The 18784-nt window shown below is 42.6% G+C and overlaps 9 protein-coding genes across 13 annotated transcripts; 4 read left to right on the forward strand and 5 right to left on the reverse strand.

The window, feature by feature from the left end:
- The first annotated feature begins 145 nt into the window (after window positions 1-145).
- LOC108604541 lies at window positions 146-2129 on the forward strand. 2 transcript variants are annotated; one of them, XM_017994059.2, is made up of 5 exons: window positions 146-645; window positions 738-916; window positions 973-1106; window positions 1166-1811; window positions 1878-2129. In XM_017994059.2, exons 1-5 carry the CDS (start codon window positions 484-486, stop codon window positions 2104-2106), a joined length of 1350 nt encoding a protein of 449 aa, XP_017849548.1. In that variant the 5' UTR covers window positions 146-483; the 3' UTR covers window positions 2107-2129. The 2 variants fall into 2 exon arrangements, with proteins under 2 accessions (XP_017849548.1, XP_017849549.1); XM_017994060.2 differs by having other exon boundaries at window positions 146-573.
- A 335-nt stretch (window positions 2130-2464) lies between these two features.
- On the reverse strand, window positions 2465-4270 carry LOC108604540 (coiled-coil domain-containing protein 174). The gene has a single exon (XM_017994058.1). It carries the CDS (start codon window positions 4203-4205, stop codon window positions 2484-2486), a length of 1722 nt encoding a protein of 573 aa, XP_017849547.1. The 5' UTR covers window positions 4206-4270; the 3' UTR covers window positions 2465-2483.
- A 102-nt stretch (window positions 4271-4372) lies between these two features.
- LOC108601450 (SRR1-like protein) lies at window positions 4373-5302 on the forward strand. Its single transcript, XM_017989348.1, has 2 exons — window positions 4373-4539; window positions 4591-5302. The coding sequence occupies exons 1-2, from the start codon at window positions 4397-4399 to the stop codon at window positions 5300-5302; spliced, it is 855 nt and encodes a 284-aa protein (XP_017844837.1). The 5' UTR covers window positions 4373-4396.
- A 56-nt stretch (window positions 5303-5358) lies between these two features.
- LOC108601449 (little elongation complex subunit 2) lies at window positions 5359-7357 on the reverse strand. The gene has a single exon (XM_017989347.2). It carries the CDS (start codon window positions 7354-7356, stop codon window positions 5374-5376), a length of 1983 nt encoding a protein of 660 aa, XP_017844836.1. The 5' UTR covers window position 7357; the 3' UTR covers window positions 5359-5373.
- A 114-nt stretch (window positions 7358-7471) lies between these two features.
- On the forward strand, window positions 7472-8456 carry LOC108601786. Its single transcript, XM_017989712.2, has 3 exons — window positions 7472-7648; window positions 7701-8134; window positions 8191-8456. The coding sequence occupies exons 1-3, from the start codon at window positions 7545-7547 to the stop codon at window positions 8367-8369; spliced, it is 717 nt and encodes a 238-aa protein (XP_017845201.1). The 5' UTR covers window positions 7472-7544; the 3' UTR covers window positions 8370-8456.
- On the reverse strand, window positions 8382-9836 carry LOC108601785 (histone PARylation factor 1-like). The gene has a single exon (XM_017989711.2). The coding sequence runs from the start codon at window positions 9759-9761 to the stop codon at window positions 8478-8480; it is 1284 nt and encodes a 427-aa protein (XP_017845200.1). The 5' UTR covers window positions 9762-9836; the 3' UTR covers window positions 8382-8477.
- A 171-nt stretch (window positions 9837-10007) lies between these two features.
- LOC108601836 (26S proteasome non-ATPase regulatory subunit 12) lies at window positions 10008-11988 on the reverse strand. Its single transcript, XM_017989779.2, has 4 exons — window positions 11817-11988; window positions 10690-11729; window positions 10473-10629; window positions 10008-10406 (listed from the first exon to the last, which is right to left on the reverse strand). The coding sequence occupies exons 2-4, from the start codon at window positions 11721-11723 to the stop codon at window positions 10104-10106; spliced, it is 1494 nt and encodes a 497-aa protein (XP_017845268.1). The 5' UTR covers window positions 11724-11729; window positions 11817-11988; the 3' UTR covers window positions 10008-10103.
- A 161-nt stretch (window positions 11989-12149) lies between these two features.
- Window positions 12150-13957, forward strand: LOC108604308 (histone acetyltransferase type B catalytic subunit). Its single transcript, XM_017993728.2, has 3 exons — window positions 12150-12421; window positions 12484-12985; window positions 13045-13957. The coding sequence occupies exons 1-3, from the start codon at window positions 12355-12357 to the stop codon at window positions 13688-13690; spliced, it is 1215 nt and encodes a 404-aa protein (XP_017849217.1). The 5' UTR covers window positions 12150-12354; the 3' UTR covers window positions 13691-13957.
- A 17-nt stretch (window positions 13958-13974) lies between these two features.
- Window positions 13975-18561, reverse strand: LOC108604306 (katanin p60 ATPase-containing subunit A1). 4 transcript variants are annotated; one of them, XM_017993727.2, is made up of 5 exons: window positions 18358-18561; window positions 15708-15991; window positions 15040-15656; window positions 14500-14974; window positions 13975-14439 (listed from the first exon to the last, which is right to left on the reverse strand). In XM_017993727.2, exons 1-5 carry the CDS (start codon window positions 18471-18473, stop codon window positions 14114-14116), a joined length of 1818 nt encoding a protein of 605 aa, XP_017849216.1. In that variant the 5' UTR covers window positions 18474-18561; the 3' UTR covers window positions 13975-14113. The 4 variants fall into 4 exon arrangements, with proteins under 4 accessions (XP_017849216.1, XP_017849213.1, XP_017849215.1 ...); XM_017993724.1 differs by lacking the exon at window positions 18358-18561 and adding an exon at window positions 17258-17633; XM_017993726.1 differs by having other exon boundaries at window positions 13976-14439; window positions 15040-15644; window positions 18358-18488.
- Between the last annotated feature and the right edge of the window lie 223 nt (window positions 18562-18784).

The following is an 18784-nucleotide window of genomic DNA, read 5'->3' on the forward strand; positions in this document are numbered from 1 at the left end:
TTTTTCATGTAACTCTGTACTAAGTAAGCTTGATTTACATATAAATAAAATCACTTTACTAAAATTTGTTGAATTTTTTATTCATATAAAAAAAATTTCGCAGCAGAAGTTTGTACTTCAACTAATTTCCTGCAATGCTTACTCAACATCCTCGCAGCTTGAATAGGCACGCCATTTTGATTTTTTTGAATTTTACCGCGCTTTGAGCTTTCTGCCAGGGTTGACATGCTATGCGCTGTAGAGAATGAAACACAGGACGAAATGCCAAACATGTGTTAGCAAAATCGATGAATAAACGCCCCAAAGCAAAAGTGAATACGTGTGTAATTTTAAGCGGAATTAAAACAAAAATAACTGATTTTAAGTAACCAAAGTTGTATTAAATCAAACATATAGAAAATTAAACTAATTTAGTAGCCGCCGCTGCTTCCACTTTGGCTGTTAAACTGACGAAATTTCGAATAGTAAAAACGCAGGCAAAAAATGGGCATAACTGAAACGCCGAAAACAGCAGCAAATACAACAACAACGGGGACAGGCACAGCAGCCGGAGCGGCTAATGAAAATAAAAAGGTGTTAACATTAGAAACGTTCCAGGAAATATTCAAGCGGGTGGAACCGCATGTGCAAATTGATAAATTCGAGGTGCGTGTGTGTGTGTGTGAAAGAGAGAGAGAGAGAGAGAGAGAGCAAGACCACATTACATAAATACTTAAACATGCTTATTTTAAATGCAGTTAGCACTGGGCTCCGACCGCGGCGATAACTATACAGCCGCCTTATATCGCATTTGCTTGAGTGGGAAGCGGCGCAGTTTGGATGGCAGCGAGCACAAATGGGAACAAAATGTGATATGCAAAGTCCTGCCAGAGAGCGTTGTGCAGCGCGAGGCATACAAAAGCGATAAGCTCTTTCGGTAAATATATTTTATAGCACATATTGAAATTAAATTAAATGCTTATTTTTTTGCAGCAACGAAGTGGAATTTTATACCTCAATAATGCCCGAGTTGGTTAAATTTCAAGCCGCTAAAACTGGATTGGAGCAGACTTTGTTCAACTCCATACCAAAGTGTTACACAGCCCGACAGGACTTGCTTATTATGGGTAAGTAGTCAAGTTAGCTTCAACGTTCGCTTAATCAAACTATCCTATCTGTTTTGTAGAGGACCTGCGTGTGCGCGGCTTTGAAATGTCGGATCGCCATAAGGGCCTTAGCATGTCGGAAACGCAGTCAGTGCTGCTGCAAGTGGCGCAACTGCATGCGCTCAGTTTGGCCTACAAGTTTGAGCATCCGCAGGCGTTTGCCAAAATGTGTAGCCTTATCAGCGAAGGCATCTTCTGCACGGCCAATACCAGCTGGTATAAGAACTATTATGAGCGCCTCACCAAGAATGCCATTAAGATGGTATCTGATGTGCTGCCCGCCAACTCCAAGTATATGCAAGCTCTGTGCAGCTTTGCTGAGAGCACCTCCTTCTTTGGGCAAATGGTGGAGCTGGCCAGTGCCGAGTCGCCTTTGTCTGCCATATGCCATGGTGATTGCTGGGTAAACAATTTTCTGTATCGCTACGATCCAGATGAAAGGGAACGTGTCATGGAGGTGGCACTCATTGACTTTCAACTGATACGCTATAGCTCTATAGCGCTGGATATCGCCAATCTGCTGTACTGTTGCACTACCAAGCAAATGCGAGATGCTCAGCTGCAATCACTGCTCAAGATCTATACGGAGGAATTGTACAAATGGCTGGAGATACTTTGCACCAGCTTACCTGAACATTGTAATACATTGGCAAAGTTTCAAGAGCTGTAAGTTGGGTAATTAGAAACAATAATTATAAAATGTTAATGTGCAATTTTTTTTACAACCTACAGCTTTGCGCAGGAACTGAAAACGTATGGACGCTTTGCCTTGGGCCTGGCCATGGACATTATACCCATTAGCACGTGCTCTTCCGAAGATGCACCCGACATGTACTTGAACCGCAACGAAGAACTTGATGAGGATGTAGGCGCGCCCATGCTTAATTTTCCGCCCAATGATTTGTGCCGGCAGAAAATGTCCGAGATAGTCATTGATATGGTCGATCGCGATATGCTTTAGTTAAAGTCAGTTGCTTAAATGCGATCCCTATAAAATTATCGTTTTGCTTAAAAAATGCAATCTTTTCAAATCTAGCTAGACTATTATTCTACTATAGTTTCGAGGCAGCGGTAGAGATTCTTTTAGGCTAGTTTAGCAACAAAACAAAACCACAAAGCAACACTCCCAACTATGCCAAATTGTTTAAATTTAACTCAATGATTGCAATTGACAAGTGTAAAGTGCGTTGTGTAAAATATTATAGTTTATAAATAGATCCAGACAATAGACAACTTTGTCGCGGCTTAATTACAAGTAGTATATACTAATGTGTTTTTCTAAAGTACTGGTTTACACAAAGCAATAAATTATAAAAGAATTAAGCTATTTATTTGACATTAATAATCTGCTTTAGCAGTCCAGGTAGCTTTGTGGCCAAGCACGCCTTTGTCGCAGTTCTCTCTCAAAAACTTGAGACCCGCCTCAATGGAACGTTCCAGTTCGTCTTGTGATTTTGGTCTTTTGGTTGCTGTTGGGCCGCTATATGCAGTGTCCAAATTGGCAGGTGGTGGTATGGCGGCTCCACGAGTACTAACTGCAGCTTCACAATCATCCTCTTCATCACTGGCTTTTGTGTAGTTACGACGCTGAAACTGTTTCTCCCGTTTAGTGGAATGAAAGGGATTAAACTCACGCTCGCTGCCAGGCAAAAACGCTGCTGGGGGCGGCATGCTACTAAAGTTTGTTCGTTTTAGCTCTGACTGTGGCTCAGGCATTGGTGCAAATTCTGGCTGTCGAAGAGCGCGTTGACGCTCATTCCATTGCTCCTGAGACATAGGTTCGCGCTCGGCCTTATATTGCCACTCAGTTGGCTCTTGTTCTAGGTAGGCTTTCTTATTCGCATCGTCGCCTTTGTCCTTATCCCACTCACGCACATATTCCTTACGTAGTTGCTCTCGCTCAGCTTCGTCGGCTGCACGCTCCGCATCTAGCTTCTGTTGCTTATCAGCTTGCTCACGCTGCCGTTCAGCTGCTTCGGCTGCTGCCTCGTCGCGTTTTTGCTGTTGCTCACGTTCATAGTCCTCCTTGCTAATTGGCGGCAGCCCATTGCGTGCTCTAATGCGATTCTTTGCGGCCAGCACGCGATCTGCTACGAGCTTATCGCGTTGAGCGCGCAGCTCATCGCGTCGCTTTTGCTCTGCATGCGTGGCCTGACGCGCCTTTTCCAACTCACGCTGTTGCTCTTTGCGCTCGGCCTCATCAGTGGAGAAGGCATAGTATCCCACACCATGCGTGCGCGCTTCATCAAAGAACACATCCTGATAGTGTACATCTGGCTTATCAAAATTCTCCGCCTCTTTGCGTTCCCAGTTCATGCGTTGCTCATCATGCTTTGTCATTGTAGACAGCGCCTCACTGAACACACTCTCTGTGGGCCGTGGTCCATAGCTAGGCTCATTATCTTCATCATCATCGCTGTTGTGATTATTAAGCGTGCCTTGTGTGTCTATCATCCAATTAGCTTTCGTTTGGTCCAGTCGTTCAGGCATGCTATCTGCCAACTTCTTGTCCCGAGACTTGGCCTCGGCAAGATCTTTTTTTAAACATTTACGCGTACGTCCCAAGCAATCTACATACTCCACTTCGTCATCATCATTGCACACATCGTCATCCAGCTCACCATCCGTGTTCTCGCTGTGACTGCTACTGCTGAGTCTTTCACGCAAAGCATAACTTGGTTCTGGCTGCTCGTCTTGACGCTTGCGATTGAACATTACCAGACAATTCTCATCAGAATTAAGGGTGCCGCCAGAGCGGCTCATGCGATCATAGAATTTGCTCTTTGCCTCCAGCAGACGACGCGACTTGTCGAGCTGCGCATAATCCTCCGTTTCATACACCTTGGCACCATCGCTGCGACTTTCAATCTCTTGGTAATTGCGCGCTTTGCTAGTGCTCGACTTTTCCTTTTCGCTGCTGACTTTCGAGGGCTTAAATTCTTTCGCTGTCGCTTTAGTTGCCTTGGCCACCTTGACTTCTTGCTGTTTACGCAGTAATTCTGCTTTTAAACTCAACAGCGACGATAAATTAACGCTGATTGCCTTGTTTGGATCGTTCATCTTGTTATAATACAAGAAACAGAAACAATCGAAACAGCTGATTTTAGCTTTGTGACCTAAACGAACAAGCTCACTGAACTTCTATAAGATCATTTGAATGCACTGTTCATTTGAACAGTTCAACTAAACTTGTTCAGATTAAAGCGACTACTTTGATAAACATTGAAACAAAATAAAGTTAATTTGCTAAAATGTCTGGGGCTGATGATGGGTTTCAACAGGTTACACGCAAACAATGGTTAGCCCGTAAATGCATTGGCCGGCGGAAGCATCAAAAGTCAGAAAGCGACTATCTAGCTGATTGCCCCGAAGTAAATGTGGATAGTTTCCACCTGTAAGTGTTTATTGTGTAAATAAAAACAACGACTTATTTGTTTACTGGCAGACGCTTGGAGCGCCTGTCTTCAGAGATGGCGCAAAGTGATTATTTTATCCAATCTATGAATGCGCTACAGCTGGAATTGAATTTGATGAAGCGACCGCTAGAGCGCATAATTTGCCTGGGCTTGGGACCTTTTACACGCACCCACCAAGCACTGCACCAGGTAGCATTTATAATAAGTGCACAGCGCCACCACAACATAAAAGAGGCACTCTACTTTGATCCCGTATTTCGTGACAGCGAGAAGGTGTTACTTCAACGTCTAGGATGCACTGTGCTTTCTGAGGACTGTGTGGGCAAATATGAAGCACCATTGCCAACACTCTACTATCTGCCCCACTGCCCCTATGCGTTAATGCACAACGTGCTCTGGAGCAATTGGAGCATTAATAATCTGTCCAATGTACTGCTTATATCCAACAGTTTTGATTCACTGGTGACCAACAGAATAAAAAGTAAACAAAGCCCAGATGATCTGATAGCGCGCATAACGCCAAAATGCACAGAGATAACACTGGAGGATGACTACGAGCAACAGAATGTGTTTAATGATTTATCATTGCACAGCTTTCCCCACCAAAAGTTACCTGAGCAAACTGATACTCTATTTTGGACACGTGGCATCTCGCTCAAGCTAAACGAAGATGAAATGCCCAAGGAGTTAAAGCTAACTAATATAGAACGGGAAATGGGAGCTGTAAGCATTAGTTCTTAGCAAAATTAATAGCATAAGAAATACATTTTCTTTATATAATTTCTTGTATTTATAGATATATATATTATTATTTATAGATGCATAATTTGTTCCAACTTTTTGTCCTCATCTTGCTGTGCCTTGAGTGCAGCTCGTTTTCTTCTTTTTTGATTGATCTTGTGTAGCTTACGCTTTGTTGTAGATTTGTTCTTTGGTTTACTTGTGCGCTGCACCAACTCGGGTTGCGGCTCCACTTTTGGTTTCAATTTAACACCTTTTTTCTTGGGTGGAAAGGCGCAGGGTAGCAATTGCTGCTGCTCATGCCAAATACTACAAAGCTGTGGCAAGATGGGCAAGTAACTTTGTGTTAGATACTGCAGCTTGCTGGGTACTGTCTCTGTTAAAAGGTCATGCAGCTTGAAGGACTGAGTTGCGGGCTCTGAAGTTGTACGGCAAAGTAGAAACTTGTCCTTGTATTTGAGGGTATAGCGCAACAGATATTCGCCTGGCGCTATACTGCTCAATATCTTGAGAAATTCCTCTAATTGAGCCAATAGCTGTGGTAAATTAATGTGATGGTATTCCAACAGTTGTTGCTCCAGCGAAGACAGACTAAGTGGCTGCTCCAGCAACAGACTAAAATCTTGCAGTGCAATGCGTGTGCAGTGCCCCAGCTCAGTTCGAAGAAGCTTCAATTGCAGCCAAGCACGCAGCAGCTCAATCTTTGTCATAGCTTCCAAGCCGCATTCGGGTTTGCTCTCCAGCTTGATGAAATGACATCCTAATGGTTGATGAGCTAAATTATGGATCACTGCAGTAATGGGCAGACTTGTGTAGAGTTGTAAGCCTGCCGTGGAATTTTCGCATTGGAGTCGCCAGCTAACCAATGACAAGTTGCTTTTCGGCTGTCTTCTAGTTTCAGTCTGCTGATCTATAGGCTGTAGTTTGTAGACACGTAAACGTTCTGTTTGTGGAGGAGAACAATCTGCAAGTGTGGAAGAGTTATTAATCTGCACAGCGCATTCCGGCGAACATCTTGGCCATTGTGTTGAAGCGTATGCGTTGTAGGCCTCTGTAAGAATGCGACTGTTGGTATGACAGCCGCAGTGTCGCGCTGGCATGGGCTGCTGGAACTCTATGCATTTGTTGTCACTGTCATCCAACTCACGTATATGCAGCAGCATTTCCGTAGGTAAATCTACATAGGCACCTGGCGCTAATAGCAACAACAAGGCATCCAGGGGTAACACATAGACATTCTCTTGGGCTGTTTCTAACTGTTTTTCCAGGTCGTTACTTATAGTTGTTTGTACAATGTCAGTTTCAGTCTCTTGACTACTATAGCGCTCCAAACGTATTCGCAAAGTGCTTAGTTCCTCTTGTTTTATCCGCACTTCGGGCCAACACGGCACATGGCCTGAACGACAGACCTCTTTTATATCGACCATGTTGGCCGTTTGGGTGTTAAGACCTTTGCACTGGCTAAGCTGTGGCAGGCCTGTGTGTGTAATGTAGCTCAAATTGGGTAATCGTTTCAACAATCGTGCTGTTCTCAGTTGGAACCATTGCCTGTAGAGCAGCACCAATTGCTGCATAGGTGCATAGATGCGTTCCTGCTCCGCATTGGCATAATCAAATATGTGCTTTTGAACTAATTCCTGCTCCTTGCAACGCTTGTTGTTGGTCACACGCCATATTACAAAGTCATCCTCCTGCACTACGGTATTCTGCTGCCAGGCTAACAACACGCGCAAGCACGCAGCCTGCTCATCACGACTTAGTGTTGAATAGCATTGTTGTTTATTGGGAAATGTAAAAGGCAGTTTATCTGTGGTGTGATCATACACTGATCGCTCTACAACCTGCTGCGTGCGCGGATCTCGACATGCAAATTGGCTTGAGTATTCTTCGAACTCTGTGGCGAATGTCTGTTGTTCCTCTTTATACACATCCACATCCAACTCGTTAAGCTGGGTGAACAATGTGTCGTCTGCATCTTCAAATGATTTGTTAAACACTTTATAAGAGGGCTGATTTCGAAATATTCCATTGCCCTGATATAATTGTGTATCCATTTCTTTTGTTTACATTCGATAACAGCAATGAATCGAGCATGGTTGGGATTTTGCCAATTATGGCAAAATCGATTTTCTGTGCTCGGAAGGTATCGGCACTCGATACGTTGAAATGACTTGAACAAAATTAACATTGAACATTGCTTTTCCTGCCTATATCAATTTGAAGTTGAGAGACATTAAACAAAATGAGCTGTCCAGGTGGTTTTGGTGAACTTAATATACCTTCTTCGCGTGCTTTTTGGGATGATTGTGAGGAGGATGAGTTTGAAAACATAAAGCCGGCTGAGAAGTAAGTGATCAACAAGTATACAATAAGCTATTCCCTAACAAATGTATTAAAGATTAAAGCTTCAATTTGATGCTGAAGGCGATGCACAGGAGCTTCCTGTAGAAAGCGAGCTTTTCGTGCTTATTGAAGGTCCACAAATCTCAGAGTTTTGCAATAACGCACTGTTGACTGGCCTAAAACACATATGCGGCATACCATCAAAAAAATCCGCCTTACACTGGAACGCCGCCAAAGGGCAGTTGGTGGCATCACTGGAGGAGGATCTTTCCAACAGTGGCGAGATAACAGAGTTGCTTCTACCCTACGCACAGTTGGCAAAGAAGGTGTTGACCATAACGATCAAGCCCAAAGTTGAGTATAAGAGTGAGGAAATCGACAGATTTAGCGATGATGTTTCCATTGTGTGCCGTATTGGTGGCAATAAGAGCGATAGAGATGTAGTAAAACTAGAGGAACCTAACTTTATAGCAGGCGTAACAGCTGGCAGTAAGCTAAAATGGTGTTGCAAGACTTGCCTTTCATTTAATAATAATATTTTCCAGTTGCCAGTTGGCGCCATCAGCTGGATTTGCCCATTAGCTCGTATGTCATCTACACCGATAAGTTGCCATTGGATGCAGTTGCCGCTCAAGCAGTGCTGCAGCTATTGCAAAAGTTGGGTGTAACTTGCAGCGAGCGTTATGTGCCCAGTTCCAAGGACAGCTCCTATTTGTATACATAAACTAAATTTGCATTAAAGGTGTTTTGTATATGTATAATTATTCCAAGGATTTGCGGTATCATATAATTCATGCATTAAACATTGTAAAAAATATTGGTAGCTTTAAGCTTAATTTAAGATATCAAATATGCTAAGATTGTTATCTCGGTTGCGTCGCTCCATGTGTGCTTTAGCAATGGCTATAAATTGTGGCCTGGCTAACAATGAATAGGCGGGCACCAGCAACGATGAGGCCAGCATGTGGAGTTCCTTGTGTCCGCTGCAAAACAAATCAATACCCAGCTCCAATGCACTGCCAAAATCACATTCATCTACGGCTATATTTGCGGCATTGGCTATCGGCTGCAGCTTCTCAAGCACAGCCTGTTTGGCCGTATCGCTGTCACTTTTAAGATCCTTGCGATCAAACAGCGCTAAGATCTTCTTCAGCTCGGCATCGCTTACCTGCAACGGCCGATAACCTTGCTGCGTCTTACGATCAAAGGGCACCACAATGCCTGCACGGTGCAATGTCTTGGCTACAACATTCTTATTGCGGTCAGTGCGCAGGCTTTCAAGTTGACCCAGTTCCAAGGACTTTTCGCTTGTATATTGCTTTACTAGATTTTTAGTGGCGGCCACTTGCGCAGCATTGAATGGTGTAGCAGGGAAATCATGTTCCAAGTAGTAGAGAAATGCATCAAATATGTTGCCGGCTATAAAGTCAAACTCACAGCCACTTGCATCATTGCGAGCTATTAGAAGCTTTTCCTTGTCCTGTGGGATATCGCGCCAGTAACCATAGTGTACACCACTGCCGCGACGCACAAAAACAGTTTGAAACTCTGGCGGATCGTAATAGAAACGCCAGTGTCGCAAATAGTCACCAGGCTCACCAATTTTAGCTGCATGAAATTTGCCAGCAAGAAACTCAAACGGTCCCACCAGTTGCAGCTGAAACACAGTTTCAATATGCTGCAATGCAGCTGCTTTTGTGGTCTCCTTTTTTAGCGTATTAATAAATTCCCAAAACTCGTAGAAATCTGGGGGCATCTCTACGAGAAACTTGTGCCTTATAAACTCATTGCTCCCACAAAGATTATCGTACTCCTTTTGCACTGAAAGACGAATACGCTTCTCCAACATTTCCATATAATTCTTGCCGGATATATTGTTCATTGCCTCATTATGCAGCTCTGCTGTTTCTGCTTCGAAGTTACCCGCTTCCTCCATATTGCTATCAGTACTGATATTTGTTTTTGCGACCTCTGCGTGTTCCTCCTTATCCTCGGCTTTTCGTTTTGGCGCAATTTTTTCCGTTTCCTTTTGCCGGCTGGGATGGTTGTATTTTTCTAAATGTTCCTCGTTACGCTGGTAGCACTTATCCCAGTATTTACAATTAGCTTTAGGCATAATTTCTTAACAAATGCTTTTTGTTGTATTGTTTAAACAAAAAAAAAAGATTGAAAATGTTGAATATTTACTTAATATTTGCAAAGTTGCTAAAGAGCCGAAGGCCAAAACGAACTAGTTCATCTGAGCATATGGGCTGGAACGATTACAAAAAATTGTGAAATCGATACTCTGACAAAAAAGCAATTTATTTAAATATTGTGTTTGGTTTTTAATTGTAGTTCATTCAATGAATACAGACCGCAATCTTGTTGTTGATTAGTAGTATTACAGTAAATGTATATATATGTGTAAGGGCAGGCGTTTCAAAATCGAAAACACAATAATAAAAACTAAATGCAGCTAATCCTCGACAGCACACATAACTGAGTAAACGCATTCCTCCTTGTTGATTAAATGACATGTCTTGTTGACCAATGACATAAGCTGATTGACGTCCGTTGCCCAATTGTTAAGTATATCGGATGCACTCTTTTTAGTGGTAAAATATATAATCCCAGCTGGTCGATCAATCTTCACACGTATTGTGTCGCTGTTTGCCAACTTAGATAGATATTCCTCACAACGGCTTGTGGGCAGATTCAGCAGCTCACTCATGCGCGATAGATGCAGACGCGAATAATACATTGCAATTATGCGAATATTCTATAAATTGAACAAAATAAATCTAGAATTATATTGCTGATACCAATTATTACATATAAAACTTACGTGCTCTATTAGACGATCTTTAAGTTCAGTTACGCATTTCTTGCCATGCTTAGTGCTGTCCTTAAACATCTCATTTTCGGCCAGAACCATGCCAAAGTCCGCATTGAATGATTCAAAATTAATAAGCTCCTTTGACATAAATAGACGCAGTATTTCCCTACGAAAAAAGGGTAAAATTAGTAATAGAAGTTAGTTTGAAGCTTCGAGTTGAAGTTACTTGTAAACAGGAACGTCTTCTAGTTTCTTGTTCTTTGACAGATGTGCCATCATATCACTCTGTTCGTTGTCATAGGGTGCCAGAACGCAATAGACAACAGCGCACACTAGTTTGTCTGTTAGCTCCTTTTTCTGCGCATCAGTAAGCTCAATTTCAGGCTCTGGAACAGCAACTGCCTCTGCCTTTTTCTCATCCTCATCCTTTTTCTTCTTTTCCTCACTTTTCTTTTTGTCATCGCTGCTGGTTTCTGCTACAGCAGCAGGTGCCTTTTTACGCGGAGGCTCAGCAATAGCTTGATAATGACGCGATGTGTTAAGAAAAGATTGATCGCGATTAAGGTGAATCATCAGATTGTAGAACTTTAGCTTTAGATCATGCTGTGCTGGATCATCAAAGAACTTGATGCTTATCTTTTTGGCAATAATCTGCGTCGACACATAGTCTTCCTTTAACAGACACAAGCGCATTTGCTCCAATATAAGCTCAACTTTTTCACGCTTATCCATAGAGCCATAAGTCTCCACCTGTAATTCCTCCATGACAGCTGCAGCACCAGCAATATCATTATCAGCTTCTTTGATGTCGGCTAGAATTTTAGTCAGACGTGCGCGTTCGATTTCAACATAGATTTTACCCTCGGTCACAGAGCGCAATGTATCGATGAGCTTTAGCTTTGTCTCCTTATCAGGTGTTTTGTCTACATATGTGTAGCATTCCTGTATCATTTTCACTACCGCCTGCTTTAGCTGCGAGCGACGACGCACCAACAAAGACACATACTCGTTTAAGGCATTCCAGTTGCCTGCCTCAAGGCACAGCTGGCAAATAGCGACCAACACACGCGAGCAGGAGACCATGTCGGCTCCCAGACGTGTTTGTTTTTCCAGCTGCAACATCATTTCAATGGCTTCGTGAAAAGCGTCTGGATTCTTTTTGGCCAGCTCCTTTGCAAGAGGAATTTTTTCATTACATGCTGGCTCGTAGTCCACCTCCATTTTGGTAATGCGACCTCCATCGAACAAATAAGTGTCCATGGTGAGCTATAAATGCAAGGATATTTGTTGATATTATTGTTGTTGTTACTTTTGTATGAACACTATGACAATGCAAATTTTACCGCTACTTACATTTTGTTACGTTACGCTTAGTGAAGCAAGTTTAAAGCAGGTGAATTATTTGAAAACCACAACTGGTTGTCTGTTGTACAATGTCTTTTGAGTTTTTCACTCAAACTGGTTGATTTAAAACAAAAATCAAACAAATGCGGTAAATTTTTCGTTGCACAAATTCTGCTTACAAACGATTCAGTTAAGTTGGCTGCGCCTGTTTTTTGTGTTGAGAAATGTCATAGGCGAGCATTTTTAACACTCCTTTTCGATTGATACAATATAATCGACTATTGCTTATCATATGATTAATCGTACCATCACTATTTGCGCTTCATCTTTGTTTAGCCGCGAAAAATTTTTGCAAGACACTTATTATTGCCAATTGTTAAATCAAAAACATTGATTGCTAGGTATTTAAAAATAGAAAAGAGTTGCTTTATATGTTGTATACTTCCTGCGCACTGTCGCAAGCGTTTGTTGTTTCGTCGGTAAAATTATATTTACATATTGGACGCCAATTTAAGGGAAAGCTTTCAGACTAGGACTTGGCATTACAATGGCACAAATAGAGGAATACCAGGATCTAGTGTTAGATGCACTCGAAACAGTTGAGTTCAAGCTGAGTAAGTATAGTTTATTTCATTATAGATGATATGTTTTAGCAATTACAATATTCTCCTTGCAGTACGCGACAAGGCAGACATCCACAATGATGCCTTGATATTTCACCCAGCAATGGCTCATCAAATATTTGGTGACTCCGAGACTATATTTGGTTATGAGGGCCTGCATGTCCGAGTACTCTATACGGCAGGTCCGTTGCACATTTACCTGGGCATTGAGTACGACAAGCGAGTGAATGAAATTTCTGGTGGTGAAATCAAAGCTGACGACGTTGTAGCCACCATAGCGCAGAGTCTGCCAGACGGCTGTTACTTTATTAATCTAGATGAGTTTTTAAAAACCCTCGATAAGGCTGACAAGTTTCAGCCATTTGGTGAGAAGTTAAGCGAGTATACGCAACGCGCTGAAGATGGCAGCGAGCGTTTATTTGAGATATATCAATGTGATTACAAAATGTCTTCGTTTCTCAAATTCTTTGCGCGTTTACAAACGTTTATCTTGTGGTTTGTCGATGCTGCATCTTATATAGACACTGATGATGCACAGTGGTGTTATTTCATTTGGTAAGTATATTTAATGTTAAATCTGTGTTTTCGATTTTTATTAAGCAAATACCTTGCAGCTATGAGAAGTATAAGAATAAAGATGGTCAGTACCAATATGCCACTGCTGGCTACACCACAGTCTATGAGTACTACGCTTATCCACAGAACAAAAGACCGCGCATAAGCCAAATGCTGGTGCTTCCGACATTCCAGAAGCTGGGATTAGCCACACAGCTGGTCGAGACTATCTATAAGTTTTATCAGTCGCAGAAGAATGTTGTAGACATTACAGTCGAGGATCCATCGGATGACTTCCAGCGTTTGCGCAACTTTGTAGATGCTCGTTTGTGTTTGCCACTAAAATGCTTCACACGCGATGAGATTTTCAAAGGCTTCAACAAGGAAATGGTGCGCGAGGCGCGTGAAACCTTAAAGCTAAATCCTCGCCAGTTGCGCAAGGTTTACGAGCTATTGAGACTGTATTATACCAATGTTCATGATGAGAAGGATTATAGGTCGTATCGTTTAGATGTGAAGAAGCGATTAAATGCTGTATACTACAAGCAGTTGAAGGATCTGCAAAAGATGGAGCGTCATAAGATGGATACGGAAATGCTGCGCGCACGTTTGCCCAACATGAAACAGCGCATGGAGCAGCTTCAGGAGGAGTATTTGCTGGTCGAGCAGGATTACAAGAATACCATTCAGAAGCTGCGTGCTTAGTTTACAATACAAATATTAAAACTTACAAACAAGCCACTGGGTGTTGATTAATTTATTACGTTCTAAATATGTTGATTACAAAATACAAATTTGTTGCTATAAGCCTACAGTAGGATTCTGTCGAATAAATATATATATATGTATTAAAAAGTATCTAATGTGTCCGTGTGTATATGTGCTTGGAGTCAAAACTTGTAGCGTGTGGAGCACTTGAGCAATTAAATTATATTTCATAGAAAATATTTTCTTTTGTATTTAGTGCATGCAAATTTATACATATACATACATTTATAAATTATTATAAAACAAAAAAAAGGGGATAAATATGCGCATATTGGAAGTACATATGGTTGTAAATATTGGAAATGGGAGAGCTTATAAATCTGGTGATGCCGCAGCAGCAGCAGCACACAAACCATACAACTAGCAGGAGCCATACTCTTCCATCCATTTCTCGAAACGTGCCACATCGTCGGCCGACACAGATTTCTTGGTGCGCTGCTGCGCGTCGAGAAAATCCTGCAGCGTTATAGGCTGATCCACATCCTCGCGTCTGATTTGCTTTATCTGCTGCGGCGTGCGACCTGAGATAAGGCGACGCATGGCCATCATTGAGGCATCACGGCATACATTGCTTATGTCCGAGCCGGAATAACCCTGCAGCTCCTCACCCAGCTTGCTGGTGTTTAGCTCAGGCGCCAGGCACACTTCCTTGAGGCAAAGCTTGAGCAGCGCAGAACGTGTGTCCTCTGTCAGAATTAAAATAAAAATTAGTTGCAGCCAAGATTGTGGAGCGACTATCAACTTACCATTCGGCAGCGGTATGTAAATGCGCTTCTCGAAGCGTCGTCGGAAGGCCTCATCAATGTCCCAAGGATGATTTGTCGCCGCCAGCACCATAATAACCTTCTCCTCCTGCATGCTTGCATTAAGTCCATCCATTTGTATTAATAGCTCCGCTTTAAATCGACGACTAGCCTCATGCTCCGAGTCGCTGCCACGCGAGGCACACAATGCATCGATTTCGTCTATAAAAATGGTGCTGGGGGCATAGAATCGCGCCATTTCAAAAAGCAAACGCACGAGCTTTTCGCTTTCGCCACGATACTTGGATGTGAGTGTGGATGAGGAGACATTGAAGAATGTAGTGCCGCATTCGGTGGCCACTGCCTTGGCTAGCATGGTTTTGCCTGTGCCCGGTGGGCCCACCATTAAGACACCACGCCAAGGACGACGTATGCCCTTGAAGAACTCTGGCATTATAATGGGCAGCACTACAGCTTCCTGTTAAGATATTTAAATTAGAAGCATAAGGGCAAATCGTATTAAAAGCAAACTTTTATTGTTACCTGCAGTATAGTTTTGGCCTCATTAAGGCCCGCCACATCTGTCCATTTGATGCACGGATGTCGCTGGAGTATATCTTTCTCCAGCGTGTCCACCAAGTGGCCTTCGTAGCCCAACGGTGAGAAGTGCTTAGCCTTGGTCTTGGGCGAGTAACGCGGCGTATGGTGAATGGTTGACTGAGCCAGCGAGTTATCTTCAATTGATGTGGTGGCATCCTGATCATCAGAATTGGAATTGTCATCCAGTGAATTCTTCTTAACCGGCTTATGCTTAAGCGTCAGCTGCGTATTTGTGCTCAGCTTGCGCGCTCTCAGACGCTCCACAGAGCGACTTTTACGCACAGCTGCCGTCAAGGCTGAAGCTCTGGTGGGGCGTGCTAGACGCAAGCCAACTCCGGCATTATTGTTACTGGCAGCCACGCCCACATTGCCGGCACTGCCATGATGACTCTGTTGCATATTATTATGCAGATTGCTGTTGATCGAGGGCAGCGTAGGCTGTAGCTCAGGATCGCGTCGACGCAACGATGATACCCAGCGTATGTCCTGCGGCTGCTGTGAGGGAAACGGCATCGCTGGCTGATTAGACCGCGGCTGTGGCGCCACCTCTGCATTGGAAGCTAAGTTTAATTGTGGCAACGATTGAGACTAACTACATATTCAGCACATACCTTGTGTGGGCAAACGCTGCTTGCTGCGCAGCGGCATTGCGCTGCCAATTCCCAAGCCATTGGGTGCATTGGCGCCCAGATTATTTATCGGCCGATGTGCTTGCGTGTGACTGGATGTCACACTTCCACTGTCCGGCGGCGTCTTCTTGACGGCATTGTTGCTATTGCGCGTGGGTCGACTAGTGGCGGTGATTTTGGTGAAGGCAAACGGTGACAGCGTGTCCAATATTAATGAGTCCATCATGCGCGCCATATGCGACAAGCTCGTGGGTGGTGTGGATGAGCTGGAGCAAAGGAGGAGAAGCTTATTGTACACAAAACTATATAAAGATCGAGTCTACAAAGTTTAATTCAAGTGCAAAGGGTCGAAATTCATTCAAAGTGCATAGACTTCCATTCAACTTGGCCGCCAGCTTTGCTGCAAAGGTCATTTGCTTATCTTATCAGTCGTTAAAAGCGACTACAGCAATTATAAAGTCAAGTTATGTGTGTCCCAAGTGCTTTGCGTGCCGCGACCATGCAAAGTCTACCTCCAAAGTTCTGTCTAATATTTGCTAGCCCTGTCTCTTTACACATACATACACGATTCACACATATACAAGCCCATACATACACACATATGTAGACATAAAGCTCAGGAATTTCTAGTAAGCCAATGTTCGTGTGACTCCAACTGAGTGGTAGGCTCACACACACACATACACATGCATATTTATACAATTGACGTCGAGTTCAATAAACTTGGCTGTAAAGACTCCACCAACTCAGGTTATTGACGCGCCGGCGACAATATTTACCTTTTTCTATGCGTCATCGTCAATTTAGTTTGAATTCATTTGCGTGTATTTTTAATTTACATGTAGCATACGCCATTTCTTTTGCTAAATTTGCTGTTAATATAGAATTTCAATAACGCTGAAAACTATGCTATAGTTTTCTGGCATTAATTAAGTTCATAGTCGCTCTCTTGTTTTGTAAGCGGAAGTGCTCCTATTGCGCGCTCATAAAAATTTGGGTTAATGTTGTTGCCCACGCTTCAGAGTTTGCTGATTTGTGGTCAAGCAAGTGCCACTGATTAGACTTACAAGTGGAGCAAACTCAGTACAGTCATTACAGACGCTGATTGCATTGCAGCAAGCATACGCCCCCAAAGCTGACCTATTTAGTTTTGTATATATGGGCCTAAAAGCAAGTAATCCATTATAGGATTATAAATAGTATACCAACTAGAACAAGGCTGCATGGGAAAATGAATGACAATACGCTTTTTGAGATGGTAATGATAGTTCTTTCACATTGTCAGCCAGACAGCTAGAGAAAGAGACTGAGAGCGAGAAACTGAGGTTGAAAGCATGCCACTCAACTAGGTGTTTATGTAAATTTTCCTAAGAAAAACAACTTTGTTTATGCAAATTACAAGAAATGGCAATTATGACGCGCGAAAAAAATCAAGCTGCTTGTAGGAAAAATGGAAAATCTAGCAGAGGAAAGTGCCAATTGCTGCTTCACTTTAGATTATGATTTTTTTATGAGTTACGCTGTATATTTACCACTGATGCAGATCCCATAATGAGTGATATGGCGTATGTCTGTAGGCAGGCATAAATGGCATAGCAACTTCATATTCCACTTGCACATTTGGCGGCGATTGTGGTCTCAATGTTAGACCATTGCGTTCCAGCGTCTGATTGGAGCTGGTTAGTGACCGTTGACGCATAAATTGATGCGATTGAGCGTTCGCATTGTTATTGTTAAGCGCCTGGCCAACGTTGCTGACAATATTCGGCCGTGATGTTAGCGCTGACGCTGTCAGCGTGTCGCCCATGCTAAGCCAATTTTGTGCATTTGCATTAAACATTGTTGTTCAGCGTGGAAAAGAGCAACAATAATAACACTTGTAATTTAATAAACACTACAAAATGTTTTGACTTTCAAAGCAAAGGCACTAACACACGCCCGATGAGACGCGGCGTTCACTTGACGACTCAAGGGTTGTGAGCCGACTGACCACAGAACTGGACGCGCGTCCACAACAAAAGTGTGATTACATATACAAATATGTATATATATGTACAAGTATATGTGAATATTTGGCTTGGGCGGGTAGTTTCTGTGGTATTTCTATGTGTATGCATGCGAAATGAGGTTAAAGGAAGTATTGCTTGAAGTTTTTGTTGCTCATTTATTGCCTTCACCTGAGTACGGTGGTCAATGCACGCTAGCCGCAAGTCAAGTATAACTCTAGCAAAAGATGGCATCGATTTATATTATACATATAGTTGTTGTTTATTTGTATGGCGTTTGGTTTTTTTATATAAACGCATAAAGCAATGATTTCCTAATGTATAATTAGTCGTTTACTTTTGCCGGCTTTAATGGCAAACTTGCATGCGGCTTAAGCGCTCCTTATTTTTGCTAACAACTATACAATATTAATATACCTACTCTTGTTTTTAAATATATTGTAAACTTGGAGTGTCTTGTCAAAATTGCAAATGAAGGTCATTTTTATATACTTAGTCGAACTACTTGTAGAAAAATCAGCTGCACGAGATAAAAATCGATATTAGTTTATAGCGCAGCAAAAAAGAAGGAAGTATTGGACTTTTGTCAAGTGTTTTATTTTGGCTGCGCCCCTTTTTTCACTTACCCTGCGCTCATCATTGGCAAATATGTGGATGTGGAGTCCACAGTGCGTATTGTTGTGTTGCCACGCAGCACAATCTTTTCGCGTGTGGTGCGCCTGTAGGTTTCCTCGCCACGCATTTTTGATTGCTTTTTCACTTCACGAAGCGGCCAAAATAATATTACTCTAAAATTTTAATATTTGTTAACTATTTTAAGTTTTTGCTTGTTTACTTTTGCCAAAATTGAATTAGTGTTGAAAAATCTTTGCGTCTGGCCTTCCCACAGGCAATGTCAAAATGAAGTTGATGCTGCGAGAGCGCAGCGCCATTACTGTCGCTCTCGCGTTCTATCTCTCACTGACGCAGCTCTCTCATTTGCTGTCAGCTCCCAGCTGTTAAATTGCGCAACTTTAGGAAAACTGCAGCGCAAAGCTTTTACAAACGCCGCAT

This window comes from Drosophila busckii, chromosome 3R (genome assembly GCF_011750605.1).
Source record: "Drosophila busckii strain San Diego stock center, stock number 13000-0081.31 chromosome 3R, ASM1175060v1, whole genome shotgun sequence".
NCBI classification, from domain to species: Eukaryota; Metazoa; Arthropoda; class Insecta; order Diptera; family Drosophilidae; genus Drosophila; species Drosophila busckii.

Excerpts from the sequence above, each read along its gene's own strand:
- LOC108604541 (XM_017994059.2), top strand. The coding sequence starts at position 484 with ATGGGCATAACTGAAACGCCGAAAACAGCAGCAAATACAACAACAACG. Across the intron at positions 1,107-1,165 it reads ACAGGACTTGCTTATTATGG|AGGACCTGCGTGTGCGCGGC; the intron begins GTAAGTAGTCAA and ends TCTGTTTTGTAG. Across the intron at positions 1,812-1,877 it reads TTGGCAAAGTTTCAAGAGCT|CTTTGCGCAGGAACTGAAAA; the intron begins GTAAGTTGGGTA and ends TACAACCTACAG.
- LOC108604540 (XM_017994058.1), bottom strand. The coding sequence starts at position 4,205 with ATGAACGATCCAAACAAGGCAATCAGCGTTAATTTATCGTCGCTGTTG.
- LOC108601450 (XM_017989348.1), top strand. The coding sequence starts at position 4,397 with ATGTCTGGGGCTGATGATGGGTTTCAACAGGTTACACGCAAACAATGG. Across the intron at positions 4,540-4,590 it reads AATGTGGATAGTTTCCACCT|ACGCTTGGAGCGCCTGTCTT; the intron begins GTAAGTGTTTAT and ends GTTTACTGGCAG.
- LOC108601449 (XM_017989347.2), bottom strand. The coding sequence starts at position 7,356 with ATGGATACACAATTATATCAGGGCAATGGAATATTTCGAAATCAGCCC.
- LOC108601786 (XM_017989712.2), top strand. The coding sequence starts at position 7,545 with ATGAGCTGTCCAGGTGGTTTTGGTGAACTTAATATACCTTCTTCGCGT. Across the intron at positions 7,649-7,700 it reads AACATAAAGCCGGCTGAGAA|ATTAAAGCTTCAATTTGATG; the intron begins GTAAGTGATCAA and ends AATGTATTAAAG. Across the intron at positions 8,135-8,190 it reads AGCAGGCGTAACAGCTGGCA|TTGCCAGTTGGCGCCATCAG; the intron begins GTAAGCTAAAAT and ends AATATTTTCCAG.
- LOC108601785 (XM_017989711.2), bottom strand. The coding sequence starts at position 9,761 with ATGCCTAAAGCTAATTGTAAATACTGGGATAAGTGCTACCAGCGTAAC.
- LOC108601836 (XM_017989779.2), bottom strand. The coding sequence starts at position 11,723 with ATGGACACTTATTTGTTCGATGGAGGTCGCATTACCAAAATGGAGGTG. Across the intron at positions 10,630-10,689 it reads GAAGACGTTCCTGTTTACAA|GGAAATACTGCGTCTATTTA; the intron begins GTAACTTCAACT and ends CTTTTTTCGTAG. Across the intron at positions 10,407-10,472 it reads AAGATCGTCTAATAGAGCAC|AATATTCGCATAATTGCAAT; the intron begins GTAAGTTTTATA and ends TTCAATTTATAG.
- LOC108604308 (XM_017993728.2), top strand. The coding sequence starts at position 12,355 with ATGGCACAAATAGAGGAATACCAGGATCTAGTGTTAGATGCACTCGAA. Across the intron at positions 12,422-12,483 it reads AACAGTTGAGTTCAAGCTGA|TACGCGACAAGGCAGACATC; the intron begins GTAAGTATAGTT and ends TTCTCCTTGCAG. Across the intron at positions 12,986-13,044 it reads CAGTGGTGTTATTTCATTTG|CTATGAGAAGTATAAGAATA; the intron begins GTAAGTATATTT and ends AATACCTTGCAG.
- LOC108604306 (XM_017993724.1), bottom strand. The coding sequence starts at position 17,565 with ATGTTTAATGCAAATGCACAAAATTGGCTTAGCATGGGCGACACGCTG. Across the intron at positions 14,975-15,039 it reads AGGCCAAAACTATACTGCAG|GAAGCTGTAGTGCTGCCCAT; the intron begins GTAACAATAAAA and ends ATATCTTAACAG. Across the intron at positions 14,440-14,499 it reads TTACATACCGCTGCCGAATG|AGGACACACGTTCTGCGCTG; the intron begins GTAAGTTGATAG and ends TAATTCTGACAG.